Raw genomic sequence first — 14784 nt, forward strand, 5'->3', positions numbered from 1 at the left:
ATTTGGTTCTTTTATATTGTAAGTTTCTTGATATTTAAGGAAGCTTTGGAGTTTCCAAAAGGCCCCATGACAAGATCCCAAATAAGGAAATTTTGAGACAATCTTGATGGGCTAGAATTGGCAATTAAAAAGTATTTTATTGGGGAAGAAGAGCTAAAGCCCAAGAAAATGAATTGTCCAAATACTATAACTATTTGGTGGCCCAAATTCAAGTCCAAGAGGAGGAATATTAGGGACCAATTTTGTGCAAACTAGGCCCAAATAAAAGTCCAAGATGAGAGGAAATATAGCCCAAATCAGCCCACAAATGAAAAGAAAATTTCAGCACTTATTTAGTCTTTTAACTAGTTTCTAGAACTAGCATTTAATATCATTTTTTCTTCTATGTTGACCTTATGGTATCTATGTGTGTGGGCAGCCTTCTTGGACTTTAGGAGATGTCATTTTTTTCTTATATTTTGACATTATAAGTCATATGTATAGGCAGCCCACTAAGACTTTAGGAGGTGTCATGTTTTTCTTCTATTTTGACATTATGTGTCATGTGTGTGGCAACTATCTAGGACTCTAGAAAATTCCATTTTTTAAATTATTTTTTTAATTCTGAACAACCCCTTCTTACTACTATATAAAGGGGAGCTTTGTTACTTTAAAAGGCAGATTTTGAAGAATAATATAATTGAGAGTTCTTTGAACCTTTGTACCAAATTATTTTTGAATTTATCTTTCAATCTAACTAATTCATAATGGCATGCATCTCTAAATTATATTTATTTTGTATTTCGCCTCATATGAACATCCCTAGTGCATGTGTCTTTGATTATGAACCTATCATAAAATCGAACGAACTCATTCAATTCGCTAAAAATAATTCATATTTTAGATAAAAAGTTTATTTTATTTGCAAAAGAAAAAATATTATATTTATGATTTTACAAAGGGTAATAGCGGAAACTATGGTTCAAATTATGTCTTTGAATGTTTTTCTTAATATATATACATTGACTCACAAATTCAGTTAATATGGAATGGAGGGAATAGTAACAAAGCCCACTTGAATGAAATGAACTTACAATTAAAAGTATTTCATATTTATTCAATCTAGGACGACATGTAAATGCAACTCTATGCAACATGCAAAGTCACATAAAGACAGATAGGCGTTATATTTTCCTTGACGCCTATCTGTCACGTTAATCACAATAACTATGTTTTAATTACAAATAAATTTTGAATCTCCATTTTGTTGAAAAGAATATTTATGTGTTTCCACATAGAAACAATAGGCAGACATAACTTTTCATAAATAAGCAGTTGGTTACAATTATTCATTAAAAATACAACTGATTTCGACTTACAATACAAAGTCACGCAAGAGCCAATGATAAAAAGGATTTTGAGTCCCAACACATCATCCTCTTAATTATTTTCTCTAGCTTAAGACTTCCACGAAATGAAACCGGGCTTCTTATTTATTCAATGCAACATTATTTTGTGGTGAAAATATTACTACAAGAAGCTAAGCCCGTGCGTAAATATAGAAGCAAAAGCATTCATTCGAGTTTTAGGCAAAGACAAACCAATTTCTAAATCTCCATTTGAGTCCTTGGACTTAATAAGGGACATGAATAAACCACCATATAGAGAAACGTATTCCCATATTTTTGGCCCTCCCTACCCAAAATCAGTCGGGTATAAATCAAATTTTGGCGATCCAACAATCGAAAAAGATCTAAACCGGCGATTATCTGCCCCGTCAGCTTCTTTCAACCACTCACCCGTCAACACGTAGTCCTTATCCATATTCATTTTATGAATAGTTTCTCCAATTGATTCAGCCGCGATTGTAAAACCTTCATTTCCAATTAAATCAACACGTCCTATTTTTGAAATATACCAGATGATATAATTCCCGAAGTAAGATGTAGGAAGTGGAGGATCAATATAAAGTTGCTCTAACACGTACCTTACTAGTTTTAAATAAAGAGAATGTAGGACTTAAGAAATTTAAACAACAGATATACATAATTAGAGCTGTCAAAACAGGTTGCACGGTAAGATATTCTGATATATTGTTTATGAACAAAGGTTTACTCAATTGTTAAGAATATATAAGAATTGAGAAAATTTTAATAGTTTTCACAATTTATAAGTTTTCATGTTTGTGAGAAAAAATCTATACTATATGTTCAAGCAAATCAATCTGATACCTAATCATAATTTCATATTACATGTCTAAACGAATCATAAAACCAATCCCATTTTGATTAGAAATATCACATTATTAACACTAGAGAAAAGAATGGAATGAAATGTCAGAAAAGTATTTAGCAATTTAACAAGTGACAAAAATGTAAAGAGATTGGACCTTTATGTGCTTGAAACTGCAATCTATTATGTCCGTGTGTGTGTCTATTGTGTAGGCAAGATCTATATATAACTATTAACGACTAGAGTATTTAATAAGAGGGAGTTTTCATGCCAAAGCAGCACGCCAACATATCTGCTTTGACAAGGGTAATTTGGTGATTTTAAATAAAATAAAATAATATAATTTGCGTAATTTAAACGACACATTTTGCAACTACTGAAACACATCTGGTGGAGTTGGAATTCTTTCAGGTGATTTTTGAAAAAAATGCTAAGAGTCATTTGTTCACGATAATTAATAACTTAAAAATTTATGAGTGTCATATAAGTTGATATATCAAAAGTAATATGTATTATTTAAAATGACGTGAAAAGTAATCTAAATCATAATAATTAACAACTTAAGAATTTAAGACATAAAAAATTTGACTGAGTCTCAAAATTTTATCAGCACCACATAAATTGAGATAAAAGGAGTATATATATTATTTAAAAATTATATATATATATATATCTTAGATTAATTACCTCAATTATAAGGAGGGAAAACCAGTATGTGACACTAAAAAAAACAAATAAAGGGAATCTTTTTCCTATTGTTCACCACAATAGCCAATACTAATCTCTTTGTCTCTTATACAGCGGGCTAGCAGAGTAGATCAATAAAATGACTAAAATAGATAGTATTTAATTTCTTAAAACTTTGGCTTAAAATTTAAAAAAATATATGTCACTAAAATTAAATAGAAACATCACTTAAATGAATTGAGTGATTTTGTGAGTGAAAAAACAATAATCGAGTCATTTTTTATAACAAGGTGAGAGGGGAGGAAAAACGAGAGGCCGTCGAGGCCGAGGTAATGGTAATGCAGGTCGAGGAGCAGTGCAACTAGGCAAGGAGGTGGCCCACTAGGATGACAAGGCTCAATTTTATTCCTTTTCGGGCAAGATCGAGACTGAGGTATCAGATGCAGCGATCATATGTACTATTCTTGTCTATGACCAAATGACTAATGTTTTATTTGATCCGAGCTCTGCTTATTTCTAAGTGTCAGTACAATTTGTCTCAATATTTGATGCGATTTGTGACGTACTTGATGCCCCCATCCATGTTTCTACCCCTATTGGAGAGTCTGTCATAGTCACTTATGTATATCGTGTTTGTCCTCTTATGTTTATGGGTTTTCAGACTTGGGTTGACTTAGTAATTCTAGACATGACAAATTTTAATGTGATCTTAAGCATGACTTGGTTGTCCCCTTATTATGATGTGCTTAACTTTAATGCTAAGACTGTGAATCTAGAGATCCCGAATAGAGAAAGGTTAGAATGGGAAGGAGTGTACAAGACTAAGTCAGCTAAGGTCATATCCTCTCTCCGGGGTAGAAAAATGGTGAGGCATGGTTGTTTGGCATATTTGGGATATTGATGTTGAATCTCCCTCTATCGAGTCCATTCCGACAGTGTCTATGTTGAAATAAGTATTTCCTACTGATTTGCCTGGTATGCCTCCTGACAGAGACATAAATTTATGTATTGATTTGGAGCGAGGCACTCACCCTATCTCTATTCCTCCTTATCGCATGGCTCCGGTATAGTTGAGAGGGCTTAAGGTTCAAATCCAAGAACTTTTTGATAAGGGTTTTTGTAATGACCTTGAGGGTCATTTTTTAAAATTTGTGTGAAATTACCATTTTACCCCTATCATTAGTGCCCCTGAGTATTATTTGATTGGTTTGTGTAGTTGAAAGTGTCAAAATCTTAATGGTTTGTAAATTATGCAAATTCTTGAGTTTTATAGAGTTAAGAGGTGAAAAGGCGATTTTTGGAACCAACAGGAGCTATGGGCTTAAGGTTCAAATCCAAGAACTTCTTGATAAGGGTTTCATCCTTCCTAGTGCTTTTCCGTGGGGTACTCCGACCTTTTTTGTTAAAAAAAATAGTAGCATGAGAATATATATAAATTATCGGCAACTGAATAGGTTCACTATTAGAAATAAGTACCCGTTAAATCTCATAGATGACTTCTTTGACCAGTTACAAGGTGTGTTGGTCTTTTCAAAAATTGATTTAAGGTCTGGGTACCATCAGCTGAAGATTAGACTGAATGATGTGCCCAAAACAGCTTTTATAATCAGGTATGGGTATTATGAGTTTTTGGTGATGTCGTTTGGACTGATCAATGCACTTGCGCCCTTTATGAGTTTAATCAATGGGGTGTTCAAACCATTCCTAGATTCATTCATGATTGTGTTAATAGATGATATTCTGGTTTACTCGAAAAGTAAGGAAGAACATGCAGACCATCTTCGTATTGTTCTGGGTGTCTTGAAAAAACAGAAACTGTACGCAAAATTCTCTAAGTGTGAATTTTGGCTAACTTTTGTTGCCTTTTTGGGGCATGCTGTGTCAAAGGAAGGGGTAATGGTAGATCCACAAAAGTAAGAAGCGGTCAAGAACTGGGGTCGGCTCAGTTCTGTGATCGAAGTTAGGAGCTTTGTGGGAATTGCCAATTACTATCACTGGTTTGAGAGAAACTTGCTTCTATCGCCACTCATTTAATAAGGCTGACTCAGAAGGAGATACCCTTTGAGTGGACTAATAAATGTGAAGAGAGCTTCCAAAAGCTCAAGACTCTTCTAACCACGATGCGTATCTTGACCCTATCAGTTGAAGGTAAAGATTTCATTGTTTATTATGATGTTTTATATTCAGGTTCGGGTGTTGTGTTGATGTAGGATAAGAATGTTATAGCTTATGCCTCGCGACAGTTAAGGTACAAGAGAGAAACTACCTGACTCATGACTTAGAGTTGGCAGTGGTAGTGTTTGCTCTAAAAATATGGTGGCATTATCTCTATGGTGTCAAGTGTAAAATATTTATTAGCCACAACAGTCAACAACATGTGTTCATTTAGAAAGACTTGAACCTGAGATAGCAAAGGTGGAAGGAGTTAATCAAAGATTATGATGTCACCCTTTAGTATCATCAAGGTAAGGCAAATGTGGTGGCAGACACATTAAGCTGGAAACCAGTTAGCATGGGCAGTCTAGCCTGTTTGTGAGCTTGTAAGCGGCCCCTAGCTAGAGAGATCCAGGCCTTGGATGCCAAATTTATGAGGCTAGGCATCTCAGAAAGGGGTGGGATTCTAACCAGTGTTGATCTAAGGTCTACTTTTATTGAAGAAATTAAGGCCTAGCTTTTTGAGTATGCAAACTTAAATGAGATCAGAGAAAATACCCTATTGGGCAAGGCCCAGGATACAGTCCTTGATACAGGTGCGGTGCTCAATTTTAGGAAAATGATTTGTGCTTTTCGAGTAAATAGTCTAGTTGAGAATGTGTTGTCCGAGTCTCATGGTTCGCGGTACTCCATTTATCCAGGTGTGACCTAGATGTACCAGGATTTAAAGTGACTGTATTAGTGGTCAGGCATGAAGAAGGACATAGCCGAGTATGTGACTAAGTGCCAGAATTTTCAGCAGGTAAAGTATGAGCACCAAAGGCCTGCAGGTTTTCTTTAGAGAATGCCCTTTCCTAAATGAAAGTTGGAAAGGATAGCCATGGATTTTGTAATGGGTCTCCCCAAAACCTTGGAAAAGTATGATTCTATTTGGGTTGTGTTTGAACGATTGACGAAGTCAGCCTATTTCATCCAAGTCAAAGTGGACTAATATGCACAACAATTGGCTAAAATTTATGTGAATGAGATAGTAAGGTTGCACAGGGTGACCCTTTCTATCATCTCAGATCGATACGCAGTTCACCTCCAAATTTTAGGAAAAGTTGCATGAGGATTTAGGCACTCAGCTTTCTTTTTCCTTCTTAAGCAGATGCCGAACCTCATTATTTAGCGGCTCTCCAAAGTCCCAAAGGTGGAAACGGTTCTGATAGGCGGCATAAAACACTTTTAATGGTGATGAAAGAAGGGAAAATTCCTGGATGACAGTCACTCTCCCAACCTAGAGATAGTATTGTAAACCCTTGGCTCGCAATTGAAATATGTATCTTAGGCGCCTCTATCCAATAGCGATCCCTGCGTACATGATAGATCATCATCCTTCTCTAAATTATGCATATTGGTTTGTTGTCGCGGTAAACTCCTTCGGTTCTGTTCGCAGATCAGGAACATTTCTTGGCTGCGAGTTAAACGATCGAACATCAACAACGGCAGTCACTTTGGCTTGGTGAGCTAGGTTTAGTGACTGGGGCGGACTTCTATTCTATACCTGTCTCCTGGGACTGAAGTAAAGTACTTGAGAGTTGCTTTTTGCCCAAAGCCCTCCTTCCAACTTAGTTAGCAATACCAACTCTAAATAGCTTTAGCATTTCTTAAGTTGAAAAGGTATTTATAGATTTTAAAGCTCAGGGGAAGGTTTGAAACCCTAGTAGCAGAATGAAATTAGTTTATCGGGCTAACTTCCATGCCAACACGAGTAGTTTAACTCATCACTACCTCGTAAAGGCGTTGAGAATTATTTTTGCTTTTTTTGCTAAAAACTTTGGAAAAAGTCTTCAAAGAGCCTATCAGAGAGGACCATTCATGTGTTGGAAGACATGTTGAGAGCATGTGTGATTGATTTTGGAGGACATTGGGATAAATTCTTGCCCTTGTATGAGTTCTCCTATAATAATAGTTATCACTCCAGTATTGAGATGACACCATTCGAAGCCCTTTATAGGAGGTGGTGTAGGTTGCCAATAGGGTGTTTAGAGATATGAGATGTAAGGCCCTTGGGGGTTGACTTAGTAAGAGATGCTCAGGATAAGGTAAGAAGCATCCAAGCTAAGCTTCTTGTAGCTCAGAGTCGTCAAAAAGAGTATGCTGACCGTAAGATAAGGGACATGACATTTCTAGTAGGTGAGCAAGTTCTTCTAAATGTGTCACCCATGAAGGGAATGATGAGATTTAGTAAGAAGGGCAAGCTCAGTCCTCGCTATATTAGCCCATTCGAGATTTTTGACTGTGTAGGACCAGTGGCTTATAGAGTGACTTTACCACCTAACCTGTCTGGAATTCATCCAGTGTTTCATATGTCCATGCAGAAAAAGTATCATGAGAATAGAGATTATATCATCAAGTGGGACTTAGTCTTGCTAGACAAAGATCTTCAGTACGAGGAAGAGCCAGTGGCAATTCTAGATCATGATGTCAAGAAGCTGAGGACTAGAGAAATCAAGTCCGTGAAAGTTTAGTGGTAGCATCATCCGGTAGAGAAAGATACTTGGGAAACTGAAAAGGACATGCATGACAAGTATCCCCAACTATTCTTCGAATCAGATACTACTCTATTTGTGCCTTAACCCCATTTTTTCTAACTGACCACTTAGAGACGAGTGATGGATAAATTGGTATCTATTATAATGACCTATCTCCATCATTATGGATAATCCAATGAGGAAGGAAATTGAGTTAGGAAACTTTTGAGTAGTGATTTGGAAATATTGAGCCTAGGCCAGACTTGGACGAAATCTGAGTCAGGTGAGGTCTAGGATAATCCGATAATAGATAAGGGATTTAATTTTTAGTTTGAAAGATTGGATTGATATCCAAGACGATACAAAGCCTGTACGACTTTGCGAAATCATATTTGGGCGATTTAAACTCCTGAAATTAAACTTGGCGTGAAGTATAAATGTTAGAACGTCATGGGATGAGGGTGTATTATAAAATAAGAGGCTTGAGACTCAAATACAGAGATTTTTTCTTGATGTATCTTGCTAGAGCGGGATTAATTCGGCCAGGGCGGGGCCGCTATAGAAGAATGGTCCCGCTATGGAGGGATAGTCCCAACTTAATAGGGAAAAAAGTCCCAAAGTCGTTTTTAATCCTCCCACTTCGTTCTTAAAAGATCATAAGCAACCTAGGGCGATCTCTTTCGGTTTTGCACTATATTTTGTGCTAAAGGCAAGTTAATCACTCCCCTAACTTGTATTTTGACTATTAGTACCTAGAATCCATGAAGGATAACTTAGGGGAGGGTTCTTGACTTAGATTTAATGGTAGGAAGTATTCCTAGATGGGGTTTAGGATCATGGGTTTGGCCAAGGTTGGAAATTCTGTTATAATTAAGATAAATTAGGCCTTTTTTAATCCTTTATATAAGTGTGTCTGATTTTAGACCAAGATCAAGTTGAACGAATTCATAAAGGGAAAGCTCCACCAATTTAGAGTTCTAAAAGTTTGGTTTCAAGGTAGGTGATGGTTTTGTCTACCTGTGTGTGTTATATCTGCTTGATAGTTGCTTCATCAGTATGCATATATGTATGTAAATAGGGAAAGATGGAATGCACTATGTGAAATGACTATTTATTGTCTATGGCTTGCAATAAGCTTGTTCTTGGTAATTATGATTGTTGAAATTATTTACTGTATTTGTGGTTGTGCTGTGTTTGCTTGGACCAGGTGTCACGTTCTGACACATATTTGGATCAGGCACATTCCGACACACGTTTGAATCGAGTGTCACATTTCTTCACAACATTGGATCGGGGATCACGTTCTGACACACCAATAGGTGAAGAGTGGGTTCCATGAGAGGATCATTCCTTACTGTGTTATGAAACTAAGACTTTTAACCTGTGTATTCTATATATATGTGTATATATTGGTGTTGTAAGTTCTTGTTCATATCTCACTTACTAGCTAGTCGCGTGATCCTACCAGTATATTGTTGTTTTGTGTATTGATGTTGTACTTTCTCTTTCTTTGTTGAGTATAGGGCATCTTCAGGCGGCTGATGAGAAACCTCAAGTATACGATCGTTAAGCTATAGAATTTAAGGGTAAGTTATGTCTTTCAGGTTATCATGAGTTCTTCTTATATCTTGGTCCATCTTTCCCTGGCTTAGACTTTCAGACGTTGTATTGTTTTATGAATTTTAGGGTCGCACCCCCTTTTCTTCAGACGTGTTATTTTATTAGAGTTTTCGTACAATGACCTTCAAGTCCTAGGTGTTAAATTTTCGCATATTCTAGTTGAACTGATTGAGTTTATGGGGACTCAGCACTCTTTTCTATATTTAAACATGTTTCCGTATCTTTTAATGTTTTTATTCCTTTGAGAGCACCGAAGAGTTAGTGTGGGTGTCAATCACGACGGGTCAAGATCGTGACATTTTTAAGTTATAAAATAAATTAAAGAATAGTAATTTCAGTAAACTATTCTTATTTGAACTCTAATGTTTAATACAACACAAAGCTCACTTGGACGAAATCAACTTACAATTGCAAGAATTTCATATTTATTCATTCAAATGCAATATGTAAATGCAACTATATATAAGATTCATTAGCCACCGTATATATAGCCTACAACACACGGCGATATGTAAATGCAACTCTATATAAGATTCATAAGCCACCGTATATATAGCCTGCAACACACGAAGCTAGCGATTGTTCATAGATTAAAAAAAAGGTGGTAGACCGACGTTGAACTCTTCAACTTGGCCACTAAAAAAGACGAAGGTTGGACGAGAGGAAAAACTAGCTATGACTCAACCTCCCCTCAAGACATTCTAAAATATTTTTGACAAATTATTTTAAATAAAGTTTTCAAAATATAAAAGTTTAAGGTAATTTTTAAATTTTTAGAAATTTCCAAATAATAAAATTTGACCCAAATACGATATACTAATTTTTTCTAGTATTTGAATATTTGGCATGTTTGTCAAAAATATTTATCAAATAATGACAAGTTATATGACCAACACTATTTTTCAAGTTTTTTCCCAAATAATTTTGGGAATATTTGTAGCCAAACGACGTTGAAGTCACAGAAAGACTGATAGATGTCATATTTCTCCTAATGTCGATCTGTCAGGTCGATGACAAATAGAGGTATAATCATGATTTCAAAAGGATAAGTTGTACTCTTATGGAAAGTGGATTTAAAATATAAATTTGATCAATTTAATTTTGAGATTTGTGTTACTATAAATTTATAAACTTTTAAAATTATAGATCCAAAATCAATCATTATTACAAAGACTTCAAATCCAAAGCTGGAATAGAAGTCAAACCGACAATGATATTTTTTTTCAACTTAGATACCTCAACTGAAAATATATCTTAATACTCCTTTTATTTTAATTTATTTGTCCTACTTTTTTTTAATATGTTTTAAAAAGTTTTGTTGTTTGAAACTCTAATTTAAACATTTCATATTGTATGTTTGGTACCACAAAAATAAAAGATATTTTTGATATATTTGACATATTTTTAACTTAAAATTTCAATATTTTTTTTATCTTAAATTATATATCAAATTAAAACAAAACGAATAAATTAAAATGAAAGAAAGTATATACTTAAAAGTATATGTAAACTGTATTTATTGAACGCCAAAAATGCTGGATGTGTTGTGTTACTCACCCACATTTGATCAATGCTCTCGACCCTCGAGTATTGTGGTGGCTAGATCTAGATCTAATTGGGTCTTATTTTAAGTGTGTATATATATATATATATATATATATATATATATATAATTTTATTATTTTATCAATAAATATGTTCTCGAAAATTAAAATATTTTGAACTAATAGTTTTTGTTTGATCCAGGTGTATTTTGTTTTTTTCTATGAATTATTTTTCTTGGTTAACATTAATTGTCTATTTGTGATTTTTTTTAATTATCTCTCTTTTTCATAAATAATTTTGTCTTTACGATGAATTATTTTACTTGTTTAACAATAATTTTATTTCTTTAATTATCTCTCTTTCCCATAAAAAAATTTGTTTTTACTACAAATTATTTTTTTAGTTAACATAATTGTCGATTTATTTTTTTAGTTAACATAATTGTCGATTTACTTATATTTGCGATATCCTTAATTATCTTTCTTTCCCCTAAAGAAATACTTTGATGGTATACCATAATATATATATATATATATATATATATATATATATATATATATATATATATATATGTATGTATGTATGTATGTATGTATTTTAGAGCCCCTCCTAAAAATTTATGCATTTATCATTTTCAGTCGGATGATTCACTAATCCAACTACTGGAGAATTATAAACGGATCAATTTTTTTTTTCCAGTGGAGATTAAAAATTGATGGACTTTCTATATGACCCATTTTATTAATAAGACCTATCACTTCTTCAGTGATTTAGCGATTTGTCCAGTTATTCACCCACATTTGATCAATGGTCTCGACTCTCGAGTACTGTGGTGGTTAGATCTAGATCTAATTGGGTCTTATTTTAAGTGTGTGTATATATATATATATATTTTATTTTATTATTTTATCAATAAATATGTTCTCGAAAATTAAAATATTTTGAACTAATAGATTTTGTTTGATCCAGGTGTATTTTGTTTTTTCTATGAATTATTTTTCTTGGTTAACATTAATTGTCTATTTGTGATTTTTTTTAATTATCTCTCTTTTTCATAAATAATTTTGTCTTTACGACGAATTATTTTTCTTGTTTAACAATAATTTTATTTCTTTAATTATCTCTGTTTCCCATAAAAAATTTTGTTTTTACTACAAATTATTTTTTTAGTTAACATAATTGTCGATTTACTTATATTTGCGATATCCTTAATTATCTCTCTTTCCCCTAAAGAAATACTTTGATGGTATACCATAATATATATATATATATATATATATATATATATATATATATATATATATATATATATATATATATATATATATACATATATATTTGCGATATCCTTAATTATCTCTCTTTCCCCTAAAGAAATACTTTGATGGTATACCATAATATATATATATATATATATATATATATATATATATATATATATATATATATATATATATATATATATGTATATATATATATGTATGTATGTATGTATGTATTTTAGAGCCCCTCCAAAAAACTTATGCATTTATCATTTTCAGTCGGATGATTCACTAATCCAACTACTGGAGAATTATAAACGGATCAATTTTTTTTTCAGTGGAGATTAAAAGTTGATGGACTTTCTATATGACCCATTTTATTAATAAGACCTATTACTTCTTTAGTGATTTAGCGATTTGTCCAGTTACACAAAATTCGAGATTATTTCATTTTCTGATGTTAACAATGTATAATGGTGAAATTAGATCAAAGGACCCCTGACAAAGTTTTAACATAAAAAATATCATATCGTTTTTGGGAATATTTAATAACTTAAATGGGAATAATGAATATTTTTTTTTGTTTGATATAATAATATGTATATCACATACTCTTAAAGGGGGAAACAAAAATAGATCACCAAATTTAGTATAGACATATAATATTGATCGGACAAATTGTTATGCTAAGCATGAATAAGATGGATTTTTTAGTGGTAAATCTCTAACCTTATTAAGCTTAGCGGTGAAAATTTTATCAAGTCTTGATGGAACTAAACTAATTAATCTGAGATTTTGTTAAAATAAATAAATGGTAATAATAAGCCAGGTTTATTTAAGAATACACAACAGATTAATTCAAAATGCAAATCAACTTACAATTTAAAATATTTCATATTGTAGTTGAAATTTATTGAAAGAAAAGTACAAATACAAAGTGAAAGCAATGGAAATGATTTCCACGTCCTTCTGTTGATTTAATTATTTCTTCGAAATGAAAACGGGCTACAGGAAGCTGAGCCCGTGGGTGAATATAGTAGCAAAAGCATTCATTCGATTTTTGGGCAAATACAAACCAATTTCCAAATCTCCATTGTCGTCCTTTGACTTAATAAGGGACATCAATAAACCAGTGCCAAGAGACAAGAAATCCCATTTTTCTGGCCTTCCCCACCCAAAATCAGCCTCATATAAGTCATACTTTGGCGATCCAGCAATCGCAAGATATCGACCCTCCTTACTTGCCGCCCCAACTTCTTTCATCCACTCACCAGTCAACACGTATTCCTTATCCTTATTTCTTTTATGAATAATTTCTCCAATTGATTCTGCCGCGATTGTAAAGCCATCATTTCCAACTAAATCAACATGCTTTGTTCTTGCAATGTACCAAATGACACAATTCCCGAAATAAGATGAAGGAAGTGGAGGATCAAATCGTTCTCTGTAATTTACCGCACATCCAAAGTATTCCATTACATTCTCGTCTATTATTTCAGTACCCACAATCATGTCCTCTGATTTTATGAAACAAGTCCATATGTAACTAGATGTTACAGTGTATGATGTTACATGAGTCAAACTCGGTCGTCTTGACAATATTAAATTCTTGAGCTTCTTGATGTCATCTCGTCTTATTATAAAAGTACATCGAACTATGTTATCAGGATCAGGATCAGGAGTCGGAGTAACAATCACGTCACTCATCTTCTTCTTAAATTTCTTCATTTCATCCCATAGAAAATACCTTTGTCCATAAGGGTCTTGTACAATAGACCGATCATAAAACGGAATGAACTCATCATGATCTGCTAAGAATTGCTCCTCATTTCCTACATATTTGTTGAACAAAGCCCATGACTTTATGAACGCTACTATGGTAGATCCGTCACCAATGACATGATGGGTAATGAAACAAATAGATATGCCATGATTCCGAAAAAGTGTCACTTGAATAGCTAAAACCGGTGCAAATTGTACCCCCGATACATCCTTAGGTTCCGCCAATTCAGGAACAAGGGGATGAAAATCCTTAGCATTACGAGGATGATCATTACCAACAAGATAATCAAAATCCATATCACTTTCAGAAAAAATAACAGATACAGAATCTCCCTTTTCATAACGCAGTTCAGGATAATCACTCGAATTCCATGCACAAACAAAGTTACCAGCTAGAGGTAGATAATGTTTGAGAGTGAGGGATAGTGAATGTTTGAGAGTAGGAATAATGTTTTGGATGAAACTATTTTTGTCAATGGGGAGCTCATAGAATAGAATCCTTGGTACACGATGGTTATGTAATATCCACAAAGTATCAAAGCATGTGAGAGGAAGTGTCAGCTTATCTGCGGCGCATGAAGGTGGCGCAACTTGGCATAGCTCAATAACTGAAGTCATTGCTGATTGCTGTTCGGTTAACAAAAGAGATCACTTTAGTTGAATGGTTCATATGAGTTATTAAAGCAGCAAACCAGCAAATATATATAATTATAGCAGTCAAAATGGGAGACTGCAATAGAATAGTATAAGTCGGGCTCAACCATCATCTAAAGGGACGCTAGCCCAATCCAGCCTTTAGCGGGTTTGGCTCGTGATCCAAGGTCCAATTTAGCAAACTTTTTAATTTATCCATGTTTGATTGAATACAATTGATATAGTAAAATCAAATTGCTCATGATGAATTGGATTGATATTTACTTGTGTAGGTTTGATTTCAACTTTAAAAAGTCCTTATATCATAACTCATGTCACTGAAGTTTTTTTTATCAATAAAGTCATTCAACTTA

General features: G+C 33.6%; 2 protein-coding genes across 2 annotated transcripts; one reads left to right on the plus strand and one right to left on the minus strand.

The window, feature by feature from the left end:
- The first annotated feature begins 7214 nt into the window (after window positions 1–7214).
- Window positions 7215–7565, plus strand: LOC129875836 (uncharacterized). The gene has a single exon (XM_055951062.1). It carries the CDS (start codon window positions 7215–7217, stop codon window positions 7563–7565), a length of 351 nt encoding a protein of 116 aa, XP_055807037.1.
- Window positions 7566–12961: 5396 nt separating this feature from the next.
- LOC129877455 (phenolic glucoside malonyltransferase 1-like) lies at window positions 12962–14395 on the minus strand. Its single transcript, XM_055952958.1, has one exon. It carries the CDS (start codon window positions 14393–14395, stop codon window positions 13001–13003), a length of 1395 nt encoding a protein of 464 aa, XP_055808933.1. The 3' UTR covers window positions 12962–13000.
- Between the last annotated feature and the right edge of the window lie 389 nt (window positions 14396–14784).

Source organism: Solanum dulcamara, chromosome 12 (genome assembly GCF_947179165.1).
Source record: "Solanum dulcamara chromosome 12, daSolDulc1.2, whole genome shotgun sequence".
In the NCBI taxonomy this organism is placed as follows: domain Eukaryota; kingdom Viridiplantae; phylum Streptophyta; class Magnoliopsida; order Solanales; family Solanaceae; genus Solanum; species Solanum dulcamara.